At 35.1% G+C, this 23,523-nt stretch overlaps 1 protein-coding gene across 8 annotated transcripts in view; it reads left to right on the top strand.

The window, feature by feature from the left end:
- The first annotated feature begins 11,650 nt into the window (after positions 1-11,650).
- Positions 11,651-23,523, top strand: part of LOC149782879 (protein MTSS 1-like) — a 182,954-nt gene continuing 171,081 nt past the window's right edge. For all 8 annotated transcript variants that reach the window (XM_089934420.1, XM_089934427.1, XM_089934424.1 and 5 more), the window contains exon 1: positions 11,651-12,065. In XM_089934420.1, the coding sequence (XP_089790546.1) occupies positions 11,994-12,065 (72 nt within the window). In that variant the 5' untranslated portion in view covers positions 11,651-11,993. The remainder of the gene's footprint in view (positions 12,066-23,523) is intronic.

The following is a 23,523-nucleotide window of genomic DNA, read 5'->3' on the forward strand; positions in this document are numbered from 1 at the left end:
TATTCGTGTGGGAACCACGCCCCTTATTTAGCGTAACCAATCAGGATTAAATATATTTACCGCCTTTTATAAAAAAGGCGCCAAAATTGTGGTCAGCATGACTTATAGAATTCCAAACAACAGCTCTGGAAAATTTCAAATCTGACAGTTCCTATATAAAAACGAAGGTAACCTTCCCTTTTCTAGTCGTCTAATGAGTAAGTAAACGAAGGCTTAATTAAGAATCACTTTCTCTCCCGACAAAGGCATTAGAAATCATTGCTGTATAGGTCGAAGGGGCGCACCACCCACATAATTTATAATTCATAATGGCTACTGGATAATTTTTCCTAGAGCCCACAAGTCCTATCCGCGGCCCAGGGAGGGAATGGCGACTAGTGGATTTGGATAGCGGGGTACGGTTTTGGGTATCTGGTAATAAAAGCCGAAAGTGGGGTGGGCTGGTGTTTGCATCCAACGTTTTACGTAACAGGAAATATTGCAATTTGTTGATAAACTAAATCTTTTAAATGCCGTATTTTGTTCCTTGTTTTACTTTAAATGACCTCATCATGAGAAATTACGAACGCTAAAAGTAGTATTTGCGTTCTTTTAAAAATGTCCTTGTCTATAGTTAAGCTATATTAAATATGAGATCATGTGTTTAGTCCATATTTCATTTCACCATCCAAACACAATGCTTTTGATTTCTGTATATTTTACTTGAATTGTAAACTAATTTAATTACCTAACAAGTATACATTGTACATCCTATATGGAGTAATGTGATGCCGATATTTTTGACAGACTTCCGAGAACGACATCTACACAAAAAATAAAATAAAACAAGATTTCTATAATTTAAGAAATGAAATTAACAAAAAATAACATGTTCGCCTAACAATTTTGTCATCTTTTACAGATGGATATCACAAAGATCGAGAAGGGTAAAATTATAAACTAAAATGTCCAGAGTCACATTTTTTCAATTAGAAGCAAACTATGTATGTATGAGAATAAAACATATACTTTCCTTTGAAAATATCATAGAAAGAAACAAAAAAGATAAAAGAAAAGGAAAGAAAATGCACAGCTCATTTAGATTGGGTATATTCCTTTACCTACTATTTTGTATCTTTTGAAACTGAATGTGAATTAGAAATATGTACGATTGAGTTAGACAGCGAAACGTACGTATACCCTTTTAAAGGTTAAATATTGGTATTCTATTTACACTTAGTTTCTACTCCTTTATACCCGAAACCACAAGTTCATTGTTCTTTTAAAATTATATCGCTAAAGTATGAGCACACCAGTATATATATATATATATATATATATATATATATATATATATATATATATATATATATATATATATATATATATATATATATATATATATATACATACATACATACATACATACATACATACATACATACACACACACACTCACACACACACACAACTACGTATTAAGAAATTCGCCCCCATCCCCTGCTAACCTTAATTCTGGAGTCCTCTCTCACCTCTCAATAAAGGAAATAAATTTTGTTTGATGGGAATTTTGGACCCTAGAGAGGGTGTTGCCTGGTAGGTTGCCACAGCTGACTTAGTAAAGATATTGCCATTAACTGTTGAAAATTCACTGTTGTCAATTAAGATGGTAAATAAGCCCACCCCCACCCCCTTTAAATGTCAATTGAGATGGTAAGCCCAATTTCCGAGCCCCCCCATGTTAAAATGCTACTTTTATCTTATTAAAGGGTAGTTGTACAAAAAGAAGCCAACAACAGAAACCAGATGGTTGTCGAAAAGTTTGTCTTGCTATTACGAGGATACACACGTCACCTATTCTAAGATAAATGTATATGGTGTGTTAGACGACTGTTGTAAGATGGGTATACTTTCAGAACGGCCCATTGTAGAAAAACAAACAACAAAATAACAAGTACAGTAGATGACCACACTATAAAAGTCTTAATAATACTCACGAGATTTAATCACACACAATTCGTTACGTTATTGTTTGAAGCCCGTGTGTTTTCCTTGTCCATTTACTTTTGTCTCCAGTACTCCCCAACTCCAGGGAAAAACCAACAGCACCAATAAAAACAGTCGTAACAACAGAAGTAACAACAAATGATTGAAATAAATATATATAAAAAAATAAACAAAATCAAACGACTATGACGCATAGTGACACCAAAGTCGCACCGTGCATTTTTTGTAACGACTTTTTCTTTCCAATTATATGTGACTCCCCATCTCTTTCTGTCTCTTATCTCTCTCTCTCTGTCCGTTTCTCATACTACAGTGTGTAGTTTAACGTGATTTCATTTAACCAGACCCCTGCGAGACTTCGAGAGATTTTCGAGGACAGAAGGTTGCATTCGAACCACTTCGGCTATTTCTCCAAAGCTAAATGTGAGATCTAAATTATTGTCCTCGAAGTTGTGAATAAGAAAGTATGGTCAAGGTCATCAGTACTTAAGTCGAGAAAGAGATGCACAACGTGCTATCTGGCGATTTACTATCCAATTTTAGATATTATCCCTACGCCGACCAACTCTGAGGTCACGTCTGTATGTTAAATGGAACAAATTAGATCCAAACGCGTGGCCCCATTACCTTGTTAATTTTCAAGATTTACTCAAGTCAATCTAATACATCTCTTGGAAATAATTTTAAACTAAGCACAATTCTTTTCTTAAATGTATTAATATGTGTTTTTTTTTTCTAAAGCGTAAAATTACCGATGCTTATTGTATCGTTTCCGTTTTCAAATCTTCATTTTCAGAGGTGTTTGAAGTCCGCAATCCCATAATACCTAAATAGAAGTGATCAGTGTAAAAAAAAAATATATATAAAAAAATACCCCAGCAAAGTACACCGGAACATGAGAAGTTTAACCTCGGATGTAAATTGTCGCCTTGAGAACTGTATTTTGAATTACTTTAGTTTACATGTAGCAATATGGCGGTTGTAGACGACAAAGTCATAATCTGTAAATGTTCGGCTTTGTTGTCGTAATATACGTGGTGTTCGATCCCGTGGATTACCAAAAGCATCATATTGCAGTGTATTCCTGCAACTATTTCTGAGGTTATTCTAGGACCTTAGGAAATTGCCAAGCGATATCCTGATCGTATTACGCGGCCTAAATTAGCAAGTCAAAATCATAGGCCGGTTAATAGCAAAATCCGTGCATTCTGATTGGATAGTCATGTCGTGGAGTGCTTAGCGGAATCGCGTCACAATGAATAGTTCCAGTTCAGTGCCACGAATGTAGTTCTAGTCTATTTTTAAAACATTTTTCCTCTCTCATTTTGGTAGTGATAGAAGGGTTATATTTATACATTTTTTTGTAGGGATTTATAGGTAATTGTTTATTCTTGAGAATATGAGCTCATGGTGTGGTTTTTCGTGTGTATTTCGGCGACAGTGCACAGTGAGTAATAAGGTCTTGGTTAATGATCCGGAAGTGAAATCTGTGTTCTGTTTACATGCTGCTCTGTTGACAGTTCAGCCTCTCAAAAACAGGGCAGGTCAACCTTTGACAAGAACTTCACCATCAAGTCATCTTTAAAGGTATTTTAAATTGACATATGATTTGTATTGATTGTCACACAGTGGAAAGGTCAATATTGAAAAAAAATGTAGTGAATATATAGTAAAATTAAAATCTGTGGTTTCACTAAAACCGGACGAGTTATGCAGTTGTGGGTGAATGTTTTGGTAAACATCCTTTTGAGCGTTACATTCGTTTGCATAAACCTTACACGATCGTGGCAAAGCTCTCACAGTGTCATTATGTTTGATACCGAGGCGGGCATTGTTCTTATGGACCCCACCGAGTAAACGAGCGAAATGAATTGTTTAATGTTACACAAAAGAAAAAATGTTTTACGCGAAAATCAGCTTGCAAACGGAGATAGGTTAAGAAACTGAAAAAATGATATGTATAACATGCAACTTTGTGATAAAAATGATACTCAATAATATTATAATTATTTTTTTTTAAATTACTTTCTTTTACATGGATTTAATGAACGTCATTAGCTGATTTTTCATGTCATGTAAAGGGTATTCGAACGTTTGAAGAAAAAAATCTTCGACCATTCATTTGATGAATAATTTGACACATCTTCATTAAAGATAACTTATCGAAATATGCTCTTTTCGTTGTGCAACAATTTCATGTAGAAAATAATTGCTAGTCTGGCCATGTTGCCTGCCAAACATTTATAAGAAACACGTCGTTTGTTAAGTGACTATAAGTTTGTACCAGAATAGTAATTTTCACAATACTGGTTAGTTAATCCCTGTAAAGAAAAGAGATCATATAAAAAAGAATGAATTTGTAAAGCCGTTGTGTGGCCTTCTAAAATTCTTGATTATCTCATTAAAAATGTAGTATTCCTTTTGAAAATCGATTCTCATCAAGATAAAGAGACAAATTTTGAAACAAAACTTCGATGTCAGTTTTTCGGTCATGAATAATAATATATTGTTGGCCACGATAAACATTTTTCATGGAGAGAGAGAGAGAGAGAGAGATGCACAATACTAAGAAGGACAGTGTGGGATTTTTTCAAGTCCCTTTAAAGAAGTATTCATTTATCAACGTGTACTAATTAAATATTGTGCAGGTTTTTCTTGCACATATCTTTAAGAATTTTATATAATTTGTATGAATTTTTAATGACATCTAAATTCTGTGTAAGTATTTAAATTTGTTTTAAATAATCCATTTATTTTATATAAAGTTTCGGCTAAATACCGTGTCATTTTCGGAATCTTAGTATTTCATTAGGTTAGGTCAGATTAATAACATAATAATAATAATAATAATGAGGGCTTTGTATAGCGCCTAATCTTTAGAAGCTCTAAGCGCTTTACAACATTAGACAACACCTATAACATAAAAAACTTATATAATGATATTATTACAACAAACAAACAGACACATTAAATTAGAAAACATAAACATGCTGAAAATATTTAAGGTAGGAAACATTATTAGTTCTTTAAGTTTTTTCTTGCAGTCGAAATAAGTGAGTTTTAAAAGCACTCTTGACTGGGATCACTGTGTCTTTGTGTCTAAGTTTAGTGGGCAATTCATTCCACGTTGCTGGTCCCTGGTATGCAAAAGAACGTTGTCCATATGACTTCGTTTTCGTAGTGGGAATAATGAGTATACGATTGACAGAAGAGGAGCGTAAGTATCTTGCTGGTGTGTACACATGGGTGAGGTCGGATAGGTATGTTGGACTGGAGTCCGTCAGTGAAACGTAGCACAGAGAACAAATTTTGTGTTTGATTCTGATCGAATCGATAATAGCCAGTGTAGGGTACAGAGCAGCGGGCAGGTGTGCTCTGATCGTGTTATTCTAAGTATGATCCGAGCAGCTGTGTTTTAAACATTTTGAAGTTTCTAAAGAAGATATTGAGATGAACCAGACATAATTGAATTACAATAGTCCAGTCTTGAAAGTACTAATTAACACACAGGTGTTTTAGTGGCATCAGCTGAAAGATATTTGCGGATGGACCTGATGCGTCTCAGCTCAAGATATGCAGCCATGGATCTGTTCATGACATGTTGGTGCAATGTGAGATTGCTGTCCAGAGTGACACCTAGGTTTCGTACTGACTGTGTGAATTAATGTTGGTGTTACTGATATGTATTGTTTGAGGTAAAGGATGTGAATGAGAAAGTCTTTGTGTTGTGATCAGAATGGCCTCAGATTTATCATCATTCATCTGCAGCTTATTACATGTCATCCATGATTTCACATCAGAAATGCGCCTTTCTACACCTTGGATGGTAGCATCAACTTCAGTTGGGTGGCTAGACTTGGGGCATGTTTGTTGAGCAATGAATGAACACTGGCAGTTATCGAGTTGTTCTGCTGTATGAGGGAAGCAGGGGCGGATTAAAGCTCACTGATGCCCTAAGCACTGACAAATCTTGGTGCCCCCCTCCTTTCCACCTACACCTGGGAAGACAATCCTAGGGTGCACCATGATCAAGAAAGAGAACATTATGATCAATTTGCAATAGTTTTATCAATCTTTTTTTTACAAATCTTCAACTTTGTGGTGCCCCATTTGGCCCTGGTGCCCTAAGCACGTGCTTAGTCTGCTTAATGGTTAATACGCCCCTGGAGGGAAGCAAGTTGTTAGGTTTGCTTGGATGTCATGCATGAGATTGGTTCTATTTATCATACGGAGGTTTCTCTTAGTAGCAAATAATGGTGGAGGGTTAGGGACTGATACGTCAAGATGGCATATAATGCAGAGGTGATCTGATGCAAGTTCGTGGGATACCAGGGATGACTGTAGAATATTATCATCAGGTCTATGAAGAATCCAGTCTAAAATGTGACCATGTTTATGGGTGGTTGGTTAATGGGCTGCTTGAGGTTGAAAACATTGAAGGAATCTAGGAGTTTTGATGTGTTTGGGTTTCCGGGAGAGTCAAAGTGAAAGTTGAAATCTCCAAGAATAATCAGGTTGCCACCTATCGAATTTCCATACTCCAGGAGATTCGGAAAACGCTCCAAAAAGAGAGATTTAGTCACCTTGTTTTTTCTGCCAGGAGGAGGGCGGTATAGGCAGAAAAAATGGACTGACCTTTGTTCAAGTGTGAGTATGGTTTGGACTAGTTCAAACGATGTGTGGTAGAAACTGACAGTTGTGGTGTGGTTAAGACGTTTGATCATGGACTTCTTTGTGATGACAGCAAATCCGCCTCCGCGAGAGTGGCGCGAGAACGACTTGATGGAGTAACCGGTGGGTGTTAGATCCGCACACTTGGGCTCATAGCCAGGTTTCTGTCAGGAAAAAGACGTCGATATTCTGGTCGTTGATAAAATTAACTATTTCTGTGCGCTTTTCCGGTGCTCCTACTGATTGGGCATTGAATAATGCAATACGCAGAGGTATCTCTTGGACAGTTGACACAAAGATTGACGATTTAATAGGGATTTGAATTAGGTTATCTAAATTAACGGTTGAATTCGCTGTATCTTTGATATACCACTCGTATAAATTTGTCATGCCTTGTTTCCTTTTAATGAAAAACGTATACATCCCGTAGTAAATCAATGATACAGCATAATTCCTGTATGTATGTATGTACATATATGTATGTGTGTGTGTGTATATATATATATATATATATATATATATATATATATATATATATATATATATATATATATATATATATATATATATATATATATATACATATATATGTTTGGGTGGAAAATGTGCAATTGTCCACGTTCCTTGGAGCACTTTCGTCATCAAGCCCTTCGATCTCGGAGGCAAGTAGTTCTTGCAATCTCATAATAACTACATATACGTGGTTAGTTTGGGAAAACAGAGAAACTTTGAAGTTTGCAATAGGAAGTAAAGTGTTAACAGCGCGCCAATACAATACTAAGTAGCGCTAATTAAAAGTTCACTTGCAAAATTATAAAGGTAAACACTACAAGCCAAAACTGTGAAGGTAAACGCTGCAAACCAAAACTGTGAAGGTAAACGCTGCAAACCAAAACTGTGAAGGTAAACGCTGCAAACCAAAACTGTGAAGGTAAACGCTGCAAACCAAAACTGTGAAGACAAACATTTCTATATAATCTTCAACATGTGGTCGAACAAGATACCCAATAAAAGGTACCGCTGACATTCTTACACAAATTAAAAAAAAATAAAATATAAAGATTTAAAAAATATAATATAAAATCCTTAAAGATACAGTTACCAAAGAAAGGGTAAGTGATTGTTTCGGTGAACGTAACCTTTTAGCATGTCATTAATAACGTGTATATTCATGACCTGTGGCTATTAGTTCTTGTCAGAACGCTTTGATTTTAAAAGGTTTTTCGTATATATAAATTACAAATCTTCCTTAACACTACTGATCAAATGGAAGCGAATGTTTGATCAGGATTGATTTCAATCTCAGTTAATATTTTCCTGTTAAATATCATCCGGAAAGTGTTCAGCTGTATAATTTAGTTTATTTGCTTAATATTTTCCTTGTTCCTTCTATATGTAGACTTGAAATAAATATCGCTGTGCGTAATATTAGTTGGCGCAATATAGACTTTGGGGAACCACCAGTGATGATATAAATAAATCGAGCAGAATTTGTTTTGTCTTTTAAAACTACATCACAGACTCATATTATCTTTTATTTTAGTTTTATTTTGTTTTATCTTCTTTATTGGAAAAGGCAGTTGACTAGTTTTGGTATTAACGGCGTTTTTAAAAAATTATTGACTATATCATACCGAGGAAATGGAGTGACCGTCCCCATGGAGACAATGAGGCAGCCGACTAAGTCTGGGCTGGGTGGTATCGAACCTGGTATCCGTGATTACAAGTCAACTGCTCTGCCAGCTGAGCTACAGCGCTCTCACGTTTGAATAGGGAACAATTTATACTTATTAGTTAATCTCCATTGTTTTCACATTAGCTATAATATGGCAATGTTTTACACACGAAATTAATCATACAACATTAAAGAGAGAGAGAGAGAGAGAGAGAGAGAGAGGGTATATACGGTGCATCTGATAAGATCAGCACGTGGGGCATTTGTTGATTTGTTGAAATATATTATTTTTGTGCTGTTTAGTAAGATAGACGTTTGCCTGTTTTATGGCTGCACCACACCCGTAGAATATAATATAGAACAGAGTTATCTCATTTTCAGATGTTTCATGCAATATTGTACACAACGTATGTCAAAAATGTTATCAACTCGAATAAACCGTGTTCTCAACCCTGGGGCAATCAAGATGTTTTCATTCAATCAAATAAATATCCTCTGTAACATACAGAATTAAAATGTTCATTTTACTGAGTTGCCCCTCACTCCCGCTGACCCATTTGTGATCTTTGTCAAATATATGTGTGTATATATATATATATATATATATATATATATATATATATATATATATATATATATATATATATATATATATATATATAAGATCCCTTGCGGCCTATTCACATTATGAAGGAATAACGATGATGTTTTTCTTCCTTTTCTCTCCATCTCACTCTTAGATATAAGGTGCTGGACATCTCAGCAAGAACGAATTAAGCAACAGGTAACTTATGCAAAAAAATTTTATCGTAGCAAGTCTAAAAATATGCAGTGTGTATATGAGAGGGATGGGTTAATTTTGTGATGCATGTTGGCGTGTATTTGCATAAACCATATTTTATACTGCATGTTGGCGTGTATTTGCATAAGGCGTATTTTGATCGTAAAATGTGTATCCAATTATACAGTTATCAAGATCTTAGCTGTTCGGCTGAAATCTTAAGAACAACAAACAGTATAGATCTTCATCTTTCTAATAAATCTACGGCAAGAGATCTTCGCCTATTCTGTTCTCGGCTTGGAGAACATGAGGGTAAATACGGTGTATGAATTTTCATGTCACTATATAGCCACAAGTGATACACCTTGATATCCTTTTGCCAATGAAATACGACAACTAGTACCAGGTGCGACTTGACAAAATTAGTCATTATTATTATTATAGTTACTTTAACTATTTCATAAAATGGGATGGATAGAAAGTACATCTTTTAACCAGGCTTGCAGTAAAATCACTTAGAAACGTCATTAAACTGCGAAGCGAAATTGACATGTTGTGGGTTCCCTTGCCAGAACCTTCGCGGGCGGTTATGTCCCGTATAGGTTGGGCGGTATGTCCGGTAAGGATCAATACGGATCATAAATTTACACATTTGATATATGCAAAACAAAGATAATTAATACTTTTCACAAAGATATGCGCATATAGATTCCCCATAAATAAAAAACGAAATTGAACACCTAGTGGGTTGAATAGCTGGATCAGTAGGACGGTAGGGGGTGGGGGTGCAGTCACAGTCTGCCATGAGCATTTGGGAGTCCGTCAGTCCAAAGGTCCCTGCTGTGTAATTCCATGTAAAGTAATAATGTGCATGACTTATGCTGTACTATTTAGAATCTCGTGAAATCTTTTTTTCGCATGCCATCGATTTTTAATCAGCAATTGAAAGAAAAGATGGTGAATCGGCCTGACAACATTTGACCTATCATTTGCGATGCTGTTCAGTCCATTCAAAAGCTGATCTGCAGTTTATATTTTTCAAAAATTACAACACACATTTGCCTGTAATTGGTGTTCTTATTAAAACTAGTTTCTTTTTTGGGGTCGACTGAATACTACTGTTTATAAGACATGTCCATGAACTTCATTTCGGCGAGAAAAATATTTCATTGCTAGATCTGATATAGTTCTCCAAATACTGAACAAAAAGGATCCCAACATGGCTTAAAATAAAAAAAAATATATACCCTAACAGAATCCCAACATGTATTAAAATGAAAATTTTACATAATGAAGTCGTGTTTGATTGAGAGAAAGGATGACTTTAAAGCGAGTACTTCAGCTTTGCTTTATGTAACTCTTTGTGCAGATAATATATTCAACGTGAATGAATTATTTAAATACAGTAAACATAAAAGTCGATTTCTTTTAGCTTCTAATATTATTCCGAGCTGTTAATACTCTCGACGACCCTAATAACGCCAGGACTATCCTCACTACTACAAAAAGACATCGTCCGTGTCATCGCATAAACCTTCCATTGTTAAATAGTCTCCCACCCCCGCTTCTAATTTTGTGGGTAAAGAATGATCGTACCAAAATAAAGTTTCTCAGAATTATAAATAATACATCACTATATTAAACGAGAAAAAGATGTTTTTTATATTTCTGGTAGAATGATATGAATTAAACACCGAATTTGTTTCGCTATGTGTATGCGTGTATGCTTGTACGTGTGTGTGTGTGTGCGTGTGTGTGTGTGTGTGTGTGTGAGAGAGAGAGAGAGAGAGAGAGAGAGAGAGAGAGGGGGGGGGGTTTAAGCCTATTATATGCTTTATACTAAAAAATAATATTACAGTGAAAGATTATTTGGAAGGACTCTGTAATTCTACCCTGGGATTTCTAGTGTATAGCCATGAAACAAAATTGTTTGAATGGCTTTTTCATTTACTTCGAAACAAATCAGCATGAAAAATGTAATTAGTTTCACAGTTAGTGACACTGTAGAAAACATTTATTAATTAAGCAGTCTTGTTCTACACGTTAAAAACCCGCAACTGTGATATTTTACCACAAAAGGCATTCTTTGAATTATATATTGGATATTAGGGGAATAAGCTCCCCCTCCCTATAACAAGCACATGCACCCTTTTCATTGCGAAAGTCACTCTTTTTTCACGTGCAGAGAATCGCCGTCAGACCCTGTAATAACCGAAATTTCTCAAGAGTACATTTAGAAAGAGTTGTTTCTCTTGTCTGCCATAAATGAAGCCACGTAGTTTTATTATCAAAATTATTCCTTGCCTAATCGAAACTGTTTGTAGTATAACATAAGAATAATTAGAAAATCAAGTAATTCAAGCCGAATGCCTGTTTCAAAATGTTTCAATGTACTGATTTTCTTCTGAAATAAAAGTTTATTATAATGGTTTGTCATGAGTAAATTTGTACATTGTTTACGGTACAGCTTATCTGTCGTGTCTCTACGTCATAATGTTTGAATCAATCGGAGCGGCTTGCTAAAACCACGTGATTTCCTGTTAATTGGAGAAACACTCGTGTTATTTGGTGGCAAGCACTACTTACGAATGTGGGCCAAATACACCATCTAAACAAAATGGATGTGCTATTTCATAACAAGTGTGAAAAAATGATAGATGGGACATTAAGTATTTTCCGGCCGCTTTCTTGAGGTTGCTGGAATTATAGGAAAGGATGTTTCTTTTTCAGTGATCGATCATATTTTATCTCAGACGATTGGGGGTCTTTGCAACGTTCCCCAGAGTAGATTTGCTTTGGAATATATTTATTCATATTTTAGCCACTGGATATATTATTTGGGATAAATAGCTGCTTAGATTTTTTCTCAAAAAAGACAAGATGGAGGCCAATATCGAAAAAGATTGCAGTGCCATTGAAGTTTTGTTCCAGACCATCATCTCAGATATGAGGGTAGGTATCCAAACACTGACACAGCACAAACTGGTCAGGACATCTCGAGTATATCAAACAGGAGTCCGAACAGAATTTTCTGAAATTGATCATTCTAGACTTTATCTTTTCAAAATATAAAGGTTTTAAGAGTTAACTTGTATCAAATAATCTGGATTTTGCCTTGAAATATGCTGGTTGTTGGAAAATTATCCATGGAGCTGTAAGTTTTCATAACGTCCGTTCTCAAGGTTCAGAAAGCTCCTCGTTAAATGATCACCGAGTCAATCAGCATGCATCTCTGGTGTCAAAGGTCTCTGAGAAATTTTCAGATTTGTCTTTAAATGAGCTGTAGTCTTAATTAGATTTTTCTAGTTGTAGAAGAATCTATTTGCTGGTTTATCTCTCTCTCTCTGAGCCACCAACACCCCCCCACCCCATAGGAAAGTTTGCCGTAATGCCCTGCATGGCATATCTGTTTTTTTTGCAGCCATTAATCAAAGTGTAATTCGTTTGTTTCCCTTGCCAGCAAAATTGTACAGATACACATAGTTGTCATCTTGTTACTGCAAGCTTGATTTTTTGTAATGAGATTCTATTTATAACTTTGGAGCATTGTAAACAAAATAAAACTCAATGAGAAAATGAAATTCTGCTTGCTTTAGATGTTTACTTACCATTTATACTCACTTGTAAATCGCATGAGGCTTCAAACACAAAGATTCTGATCAGCCAGCACGGTATGCGATGGCGGATCTGTGTATGTGCAGTTTGCAGTAATATTGCACTGTAATAAATGATTGTTTATACTTATTACTCTCAAGCTGTGGTGGCTTAGTGGATAAAGCATTATACTTATGACCAGATGGGTATGTGTTTGATTCCCACATCAAATCGGCCTGAATAGGTAAAATTGTTGTGTCCATAAGCATGGCATTTGACTGCTTTCCTCAGCATCATATCTTTTAGAGTGTTGGTATGTGAACACCAACAGGAATTCACTCTCACAAGCTATATGTACAGTTGTCAGGTTTGATATGTGCATTTATTGCATTGCATAACCATATTATGCTTGCAATCATGCTATACTGTTTTGTTGTTTTTGTCCAGGTTACAAATGTGTGAGGTCCAAACAGCAGTTTCTGTGATTAAATGATGCCTCTGTCCAATATTCTTGATTATTCCCTGTCATAATCTGTATATTAGGTATAATACAAACACCATGATTTCCATTGTTAGTACTGTTTTCTTTGTGCCATTACATGTGGAAATAATTTGTGCAGTTGATTTGAAAGTTGTACTAAAGATAAATAAAAGGAATGTGGAATACTTTGTTAATGAAAGAGCAGGGAAGATAATTGGTTGATTTGAAACAGCCAGGAATAAAATAAAACACTAAGTCCCAGCAAATGCTGATGTCGATTTTAAGGTTGCAAAGTTGCTATGGGTAGGGCTGATGAAATCCCATTGCCCAGCAACTGGGACTATACATTTTTGCAGTTGGACAAGTAAACAAGGCACTAGTCTAGCATAAGTGCATTTTTCTTGTTTAAAACAAGTCAGACACCAATTTTCATACTTTAATCACTTTATCTACCTTTATCTGGGAATACTGAATGCACGAATCTACCTGTATCTATTCATTTACATCTTTTGATACTACAATCGGTGGTCACTGATAACTAAGCAAACATGTTCTATTACTGCTTGACTGCATATTGGGCCAAGTGTCCAAATTATCAGCCTATCAAAACACTTAAAACAAACGAATTCTTCATGATTAATTAGCAGTGCTTTAAACGATCTTGTTATATTGTGTTTATTCAACTTGGATACTTGCGAGCAGGTAAACATTTGATTTCAGTCCATGGAGTCAGTGCAATGAAATTAATGAAGGCACTTTTTAAACATGAGTGAGTTTCCTTCATGGTTGCCAGTAATGAGCATTTTTAAGTTTAGGATTGACTTCGACATGCTGTATTGCATTTGAAGTGAAACATTTGTGCTAAAGTAGCATTTAAACAACAGGATATGTTATGATCATTTTAGCAGAAGTAGTCATCAGCTGAGAGGATCTTTTCTATTTGAATAAAACGTATTTAATAAATTGTTTTATAAGGAACATCGTAAGATTCAAAGAGGGAAAATTCACACGAAAGTACTGGGATAAATATAAAGATGCCAGTCTGAGGTAATTAGTCCTCCAAAGAGACATAAACCTAACTCTGTGGAAGCAAACAATGTCAATTATGAAACAGCTAAGATGCAAAGAAATTTTCAGCCCTTTTGGGTTGATAATTAACTATGGCTTGAATTCTTACATTCCAAAGGAAAGATGTTTGATATAACCATATAGAAATTCAGTCCGAATATCTATGTGCAATTCAGTCAAACAATTTACATATACAACCAGTATAGATATCTAATCCAATTGTCTAAATTTACTCATTAATGAGTACATATACAGTATCATCGGTAATTTTGATGCAATCCCACAAATATGTTTTAGGCCCAGAACATATTTCGCACAGAAGAAAAAAGTGATAAAAATTGCAAGAGCTATTGAAAGACTGAAAGCTGAATAAATTAATCAGCAGGTATATATGATCAAGCCGTCAATCTTTTATTTCTTTACGTTGAGTAGTTTTTATTAAGCATGCAAACAAGCTTTAGACTGGGTGAAGTCTAATGCGAGATGATAACTATTCACCATTGCAATTACAGTGGTCGCATAGAGAAATTGAGTGTATTTCAAAACTCGCTTTACATACTTTAATACTTTCTTCACTATCGTTGATTGTTACGGTTGTGCATTATTTGGATGTACGTTTTCATCTACAAACTATCAGACACAAAGCCTTTGTTGACGAAAGAGGTAAACTGACCAAAGAAAAGTTTATGTTACAAAAGCAAAAGTAATGAAAATTAACCTAAAGATAGTAATAATTATGGTCAATAATATTTACTATAATGAAGTTTTATTGATTAGCCTTGCATTACAGATTAATGATTTTATGTCCATTGATGGACTCCATGGAATTGATTTTCTGGATGACCATTTTCTTGACAGAATCATTGTTTTTCAAATAATAATAAGCTGCAGTTTATTGTGATAAACAATAACATAATTCGGAATAAGGGCACCTGTCAAAAATGGCAACTGAAAAACATTTCCTGGAGGCAGATTTAGTTGGAGTGAGGTGCTCTAGTCTGAATAACTCAGAGAAATGATCGATACTGTATTGACTATAGATGATTTATTATAAAATCAGTTTTGAAGGTGGTGCTTGGACTGTGCACTTTATCACCTACAGTGACCTATATTTTCAACCTGGTAATGAATATGCCTTCAAATTTGCTGACACTTCAAAATTTGCTTGGTGATGTTATGTGAAGTAGGATTAGCAAATGTTAGTACACTAATATTGACAAGCGCAATTTAAGTTCATTGTAACTCCAGAAGAAGTCATGTACCAGATCCAGGAAACATTTTTGGATGTGTGGAGTGTTTGCTTTACTGTCTTTACAGCCATGTGTGTAGCTCACTTTCATCAAGACTTTATGTGGGGGGTAATTAATGAGATGGCAGACAGACTTTTCCCATCTGCCCAGTGATTTGGTGCTGGCTTTATAACTTCCAAACTACTTCCTACCTTGTGTGTTGGTCTGTAGAGTTTTTCACCAAGAGTACCTGAAGAAAGTTAGCCAGAACCCCATCATCTGAATAATGTGGAATGAACATTGGTAAGATACCAGATCAGGTCCCAACAGATATCTGGAAAGGGATCATGTTTGGTCTTTGTTCATAGGAATGCAGACTTTAAAAAACAAATTTGGTATTGAAGCTACTACTCTGACTTTCATATGTTGTGAAAGTGAAATTATTCACCCATTATAAAAAAAACCTGTTAAGTAGCTCTCCAACTTGGGGGTGGGATTGCATTATGGTGGGTATTTTTATTTTCTTCATTTATGCCCCTCCACCCTAGAATGGAAAACTACAAGGTTTTAGCAAAGCACTGTGCTTCTGTTGAGATATTCATCTTCACATGTATTTAAATCATGTACTGTGTAATCTGTTTTCTATGTCATTTAGTTTCAAGATACTAAATAATACAGACTGGCCATTGAATTAAGTTAACAACAACCCAGCTTATGACATGTATATAAGCCATTTCCTTGTATATAAAAATAATAATAATGAGGACTTTGTATAGCGCCTAATCTTTAGAAGCTCTAAGCGCTTTGCAACATTACACACAACACCTATAAGATAAAAAAACATATAATGATATGATTACAAAAACAAACACCATGAAATTAGAAAACATTTAAAAAAACATGCTGAGAATATTTAAGGTAGGAAACATTAGGTCTTTAAGTTTGTTCTTGCAGTCGAAATAAGTGAGTTTTGAGAGCCCTCTTGAATGTGATCACTGTGTCTTTGTGTCTAAGTTCAATGGGCAATTCATTCCATTATACAATACTTGCCAAATTAACTGCAGTCTTTTTAATGTCAAAGAATTGTAGCCTGTCAGGATTTAGCAATTATTAGTCCTTGAAATTTCTCGTAAAATAAATAAAATAATATTCAGTTTTTATTTAGATTTGTTCTGGTAAATATCTGATCCACCAGAGTATTGTTTTTGTGTGTACGCTTACCCCATACCATCAGTTCATGAGTACGCTTACCCCATACCATCAGTTCGTGTGTACGCTTACCCTATACCATCAGTCAGCTATTATATACCAATACCGTCCTTAACATTCTACTTAAATACCCCCTCCCCAATTAAATATAAGAAGGTGTCCACCTTCGACTTAGAATATCCACTAAACAAATTCAATAAAAAAGCACAATTCATATCTATTACTGCATTTTACCCACAAGCTATCCAGGGATAGATAAATTCAAAACAGCATGTACAAAAATTACATACAGTACATGTGTACTTTGCAATCACAAAGAAGTTCCTTATAACACAAAGTAGCCAAGGGATTTTGAGCAGTTGTGGATAAATGTAACAGTTAAGTGACTATTGGCCTATTTAATGTAGCCATTATATTGCCCTGTTGTATGAAGTACTGGTCAGTTCATTTTTTCTACCCTGTTGAATGAAGTCCTGGTGAGTAAATTTTATTGCCCAGTTAAATCAAGTACTTGGTCACTTGATTTGTATTGCCCTCTTAAATGAATGACTGGTCAGTTCATGGTTATGCTGATAATTTTTTATTTTTACAATTTTAGGTGTTTATATTAAAACATTAAAATTAAATTCATTCTATATTTGTTGATGAGTGTTGACTTTTTCAGGGCAAGGTTTTTTTTAAAGAAACTTGTGTAATTTTTACAAATATGGCAATTTCCACAACTTTAATCTTCCAATCCATTAATCTGTCTACATTATATACATTTATTATATAATTAGTATCCTTTACATACTGTGCAGTTTAATATTTTTGATGTTAACAAGAAAACAAAACAAAAAAACACTAGTTGTATAATATTCCAAATAATTGTAACACAATTTCCATCAAACATCCCATGTTTTATTTCTACCATTTTGTGTGTGTGTGGGGTAACTTTTTGTTTTGAGATATTATAATGTCATATTTTTGGGCAAGTTCATATCTCCCATTGGCAAGTTCAGTTTTCTAGACATCTTGCCTTGGTCAGACTAACTTTTATATAAAAAAAAATTAAATCAATGCATCATAAGTTAAGAGATTTGTGCATGACCTAAATATCTTTTGAGGCCAGGAGAATGAGTAGGTTTTAAGATCTGATCATTCTGCAGTTCTTTATATGGCAGTAACCTGTATTTAGCTTCATGTCAGCTTAATCTTTGTCATCTTAATTCTGCTTGTGAGGCCATTAGTTTCATTTTGGCGTGGGAATATAATATATTGAAGATAATTTGTTCCTTTTTTCTACAAATCAGACCAACTTTTTTTTAATTGAAAGTAGTTATCTGGTATTTAAAAATTATTGGGTTTTTAAAATTAAAAAAAGATAGAGGCCCCCCCCCCCCCATCTGTTCCTTAGCTTTGGTTTAGCTTGTTGGTTGCCAGTACAGCTTGATGGCTCTACTGCAGTTCCTAATTAACTCAGTACAGCTTGTCAAAGCATCATTTACTACCACCCAGTACTTTCCCATGATCAGCACAAGATTGCTGTTTTTACCAGTGAATGCTTTGTAAGTAGGTCAGCAGGGACTTTGATTGGAATGCATCAATTAGTCACACTCACACTCCAAGGGTTGTGAGTTTGATACCTCCAGCTGCCTCAGTGTGTCTTTGGGAAAAGCACTTACGCTCCCATTTCATTGGCATGATGTAGCCAGAAATGTGGTAAAACTTTAAAAGAAACAACCCAACAAAGCATTCCTTGACCTTGTTAAGTGAATTAAAGTGACATTGAAGTTTAAGGGATATACATTATAAAATTATTGGCCAAAAAATGTGTTTCCTATTGCACTGGTTTAAAAAAAAATTCTCAACATTATATTTGTTATAATGATAAGTATATAATGTACTAAATACCTCAAGTACTTTGCTAAACCAACTCAGATGTATAAATAAATCTGGGGAAAATATTATTTTTTAATTTTTTTTAATACACGATGGAAAAACTGTTTGGGTTGGCAGCGAAAAATGGGGGCGTTGGCCTACCACAAACATGTTTGTTTTGACCTTAGACTATACCAGCTTGTTTCATAAGAATGACCTACTGTACTACTGCATCTAATATGTCTGTAAATGTAAATGACTTGAAGTCAGCGGACTGCATTGGTTTGTAGATGGATGCCATATTTTGTCTCTCTTCTGCATTCCTTGTTCCACTTGATATTTGGAAGAAATGTGTGCTTTTGTGAGGATGTCAAATGGAAGAACTGGTGAAGGTATATTAGTTACCATGGCTACAAGTGCATATCAAACTGGCCTATGAAAATGTCTGGCAACAATAATCAAAACAAAGCTATGGAAAAAAAAGCCTATAAACAATATGGTTTTAAAGTGACAATGAAGTTTACAAATAAATATAAAAATAAAGAGAGCATCATAATATAAACAACAGCAACAATTTTATCACCAGCTGTAAACTCAGGATATTTAAACTTTAAAAAATATCCAGGAGAAATAACTTAGGGCAATTTCTTTAATATTCAAAAGTTTTGATGATAACATTGAAGAGATAAAATATTTTTGATTAAAAAAATGATGTCTTATAATACAGCTTAGAGGAAATTTTGTTGCAATTTTTAACTAGGAGGGTATGGAGGAAGGCACTATACGTTTGGCCTAATTGTGTTAACAATCTGATTTAAGGTAAATTGCTTGGACTTTCTTTCAGGTCAGACCATTAAAAGCTGATATATTCACCTGGAAAAGTAAACATGCCTAGTTTAGCTTGATTAGCAATAGGTAAATAAAGCAGAAGTGTCAAACAATGAACTCGGTCTTTACGTTTTATTTATTTAAGTGAGGTGTTTAACAAATGACATTCAGGACAGCATCTATCATCATATTAACATAAGTTGTCTGTAGATAAATCTATACAGTAAGAAAACTTTAATCTTTTTTTGAGGATGTGTACATTGTGCAGCCAAGCAAATAAAATAATTGTGGATGAATTCATAAAAATAAAGAAAGAACAATACTAATTTTTTCTTTTAATCTTGACGTGAAGAAAAATCTCATACTTTAATGATCTTTTTTTTAAAAAAATCAGCCGACTTTCATATTAATAATAGTTTTAACAGAGACATCTTTTAACATTTAATTCCTTTATAAGCATATTAGAAGTATCTGTACCATTTATGTAATATTATGATGCCAGAATATTTGTACTCTTAAAGGGTAAGTTGTGTGTAAAAAATCTTGAAACATTTTACAATATGATGTTACTAGTCTTGCTACCGTTACAGAAAGAATGTATCTAACTGCTTTTTAAAAAACATAAACAGCATTTACTTGCATTCCAGAAACATTCTAAGTCTTTGAATTGCCTTTTTAACATTTAAAAATTGGGATGGCCACATTTCTAGGAGCCATAAGGACAGCTCCCCACCCCCAATCATGACATCTAATAGTCCTTTAGTAATTTACTATCGTGAGGCTAGTTTACAGCTGGCAGTTTTTATTCCTCTTCCAATATTGTTGACCTCCCCCAGAACCTCCTGCAAGCCTTAAACATTTTAAAATTCCTACTCATCCTATCTGGCATGAAATTGTGAAATGGTCTGTGACTATTATCAGTACTGTTTGTTCAGGGAAAATCCACTTTGTGGATTTCTTTCGTTCATTTTTATATTCTCCCAAGACCTATTCCTCCTTCATTGTAGGAGCCCTGGGGGTCCAAAGTGTCAGAGGTGCTCCCTTTTACACATCACTCACAGATGTCACCTCTGTCCACATGAGTTTGAATGTCTTGGCTATACCATCATGGGTATATGAGAAAGCTGTACCATTAGCCTCAAATGGGTCAGTCATTCCTCCTGGGTTCTTTCACCACCATATACAATATAGACCATATACACTGGCCACCATGTACAGCCTATCATGTGCTGAAAAGTGGCGTTAAACCCTAACATAATCAACAGTCTTCATTATACATACTACTAAGCTACTTGATATAAACAAGCAAACTTATCACTACAGTTTGATGGCTGGTTAACATTGGCTGGGCTTTATTGTTTGGAGAAAACATTTGAAGCATCAATAATTATAGAAAGACAATCTGGAAATGAACAAGTAAAGCAAATGTACAACCTTGGGTTTTGTTTCTGACTTCAGTTCAAGGTCATTGTTGATGTAGTACATACATGTTTAATTTAGGTGTTATTGGTTTGTTTATTTTGAGGATTTTTTTTCTTCCATTATTGCATATACTTTGCATTAACTTCTTTCATAAATAGAAGTCCTAAACAAGAATGGTTGCCAGGTTACAGGTTAGGTGCAGAATACTGTACATACTTGCTTATAAGTGAGGCCTAACTGGATACAGTTTAGACCCTGATCTGTTGTTGTTTAAAGCTCCAACAGATCAGAGTCTATATTGCTTGTTTTTCTGATTACCCTTACCAGACTGGTGTAACAGCACTCTGCTTGGGAAATTAGAAGAAGGTTTTTCATTTACACATTTAATTCAATATGAAGTGGTCTGTTTCTACATGCTGACTTGCGTGCACTTTAGTTGACCCTAGATTACAAATGACCATAACTAACCTCAGAGACAATATTCCCTGAAGACCTTTTTAGACTAATGCTTAGGTAACTTCTGTTCAGTTCCTGTTAACTGCAGACTTGTATCTAACAGGAGTATACAAACCAAATCCACAGTACCTAAATTCTATAACCTGTATATCCACTCTCTACTCACACTCCCACATTAACCCCAGAGGTTTTTGTCGTTTTCGTTTGAAATTTGAGTAGGAAACACATTTTGAAAGCTATTTCTGAATACATCCGAAAACACCAACTTCCAGGTGATCTTCCAATAACATACTGCCTAGTTGTGTTAGAAACATTCTTTTTTTTTTTTCTTTTTTTATGCTCAACAGACCCATTATTTTTGTATTGAGACCACTCTTTATTCCAAATGCCCATCTTATCCTACTTTTTGCAAACGTTCATCTGACTGTTTGCGGTTATACCAGTTTACCTTAGATCTGAGACCAAAAAGTCTAAAATCCAGACACAAAATCAGATTCCGACCACAGGCAAATTTTGGGTAGAAAAAATATGGGTCGAAAAAATTATGTTTTCCCCTCTGTATTTTGTAGTGCAACTGGAAATTCCACATTATTTGGTATCATTGTAGAGCTACATCTGTTTACCTTTCTATAATACCACCCACTTTAGTGTATCATACATGACCTTGATGCTACAGAACTCAGCAGTAGGCTACTACCTCCTGCCACTGAAACTCGTCACCAGTGGTTAATGTGCTAATAAGCTTTAATGTATACTGGAATTTCCAGAAATCTATAGAGTGGGGAATTATTTGTTTGTAAAATATTTCCTTATATGTTATTTAATCCCAAATTACGTTGCAATTACTTAACTCTGTTAGACCTGCTTAAAGAGCTGCACATTTTGCAACAGTCACAAGTGTAAATATTTGGTTATAAAGGAAAACTTGCAATCAGTGATTTATTGCAGGTATATAAACCAACCTTCCTGGCCAATCATGTGTTTCTTGGTTTCATTGGCCTGACAGCAAGAATGTAACATCCCACACTGGGCAGGAGTGGCTCAGTTGTTGTTGTTGTTGTTGTTCTAGGGTTTAATGCCATTTTTCAGCACAATATAGGCTATACATGGCGGCCAGTATAACTGGTGGAGGAAGAACCCTGGAAAACTCAGGGAAGAACCACCGACCCATGAGAAGCTACTGGCAGGCTTTCCCACATACCCACGCTAGCCGAGCCTAGGACTCGAACCCACGCAGACAGAGGTGAGATGGCAGTGATCCGGAACGGTGAGCGCTTTAGACCACTCGGCCACTGGGGGCCCCGAGTGGCTCAGTTAACACCATATTTAACAGGGATTGCTGCTTAATAATTTAACAGTACAAAGAGATGTACCCCTCTGTCCTAACTAAATAATAAGTAACTGGAAATATAAACAGTAAGAATTAAATGCATTTTCACTTTAATCTGACTGAACTTTGCAAGCAGCTTTGAATTGTTTGGTAATTTTTGGAAATACTCCGATAGTGGTAGTAGACCAGGACCAGTTTGGTTGAATCCTGTCCATCAGAGGTGTGTGTACTACATGTTGTTTTGGGTACCTGGGCATGGTCTACTGACCTTGTCTAATATGTAGGCCAGGTGTTTGTCCTAAGGAGTAATGATATCTAGATGTCAGTTTCAGTGGAAACACTGCTTTCACTCTATTTTGGAGTTAGCAGTTACAGTCGTGTTTTTGTCTCAGTATATTGTATTACTAATGTAAAAGCAGGTACATATATATGACAAGGCTGAGTTACTGGCTGCTGTTGTGTTGAATGGCTTAGAGAGCTTGTATGGTCATTTTATTGCTGGTAGACCAGTCGTGGTGTGTATACTTCTAACACTTTTTTGTTTGTTTTGGATGTTTAACATAGCTGTAAAAGAAATTCAGTCATGTTGCTACGATGTCTGCATTATCCTGACACTAGGCCAACCAGACCTAACACTGGCCTCTTAATGCCGAGTGCCAAGTGAGGCAGCTGCTAGTACCATTTTTATGTCTTTGGTATGACTCGGTCATAGATGTTAAAAACATTAAAATAAAAATAAAAAACTTAAAAAAATGCATTTTTTTCTCAATAAATAAAAAACAAAAAAAACTTTCCAGTAGTTTTTAGGTAACACAAAAATCAATATTTTACTTATTTACATGCTACATACCAGTTTTAAAGTTCCAAAAAAGGGACTGCAAAAGGTTAAACAGCGTCATCTTCCAATTTATACCCGCCTGGCCTACACTACCA

Source organism: Sinohyriopsis cumingii, chromosome 15, assembly GCF_028554795.1.
Source record: "Sinohyriopsis cumingii isolate HCF-2022 chromosome 15, ASM2855479v2, whole genome shotgun sequence".
Classification (NCBI taxonomy): domain Eukaryota; kingdom Metazoa; phylum Mollusca; class Bivalvia; order Unionida; family Unionidae; genus Sinohyriopsis; species Sinohyriopsis cumingii.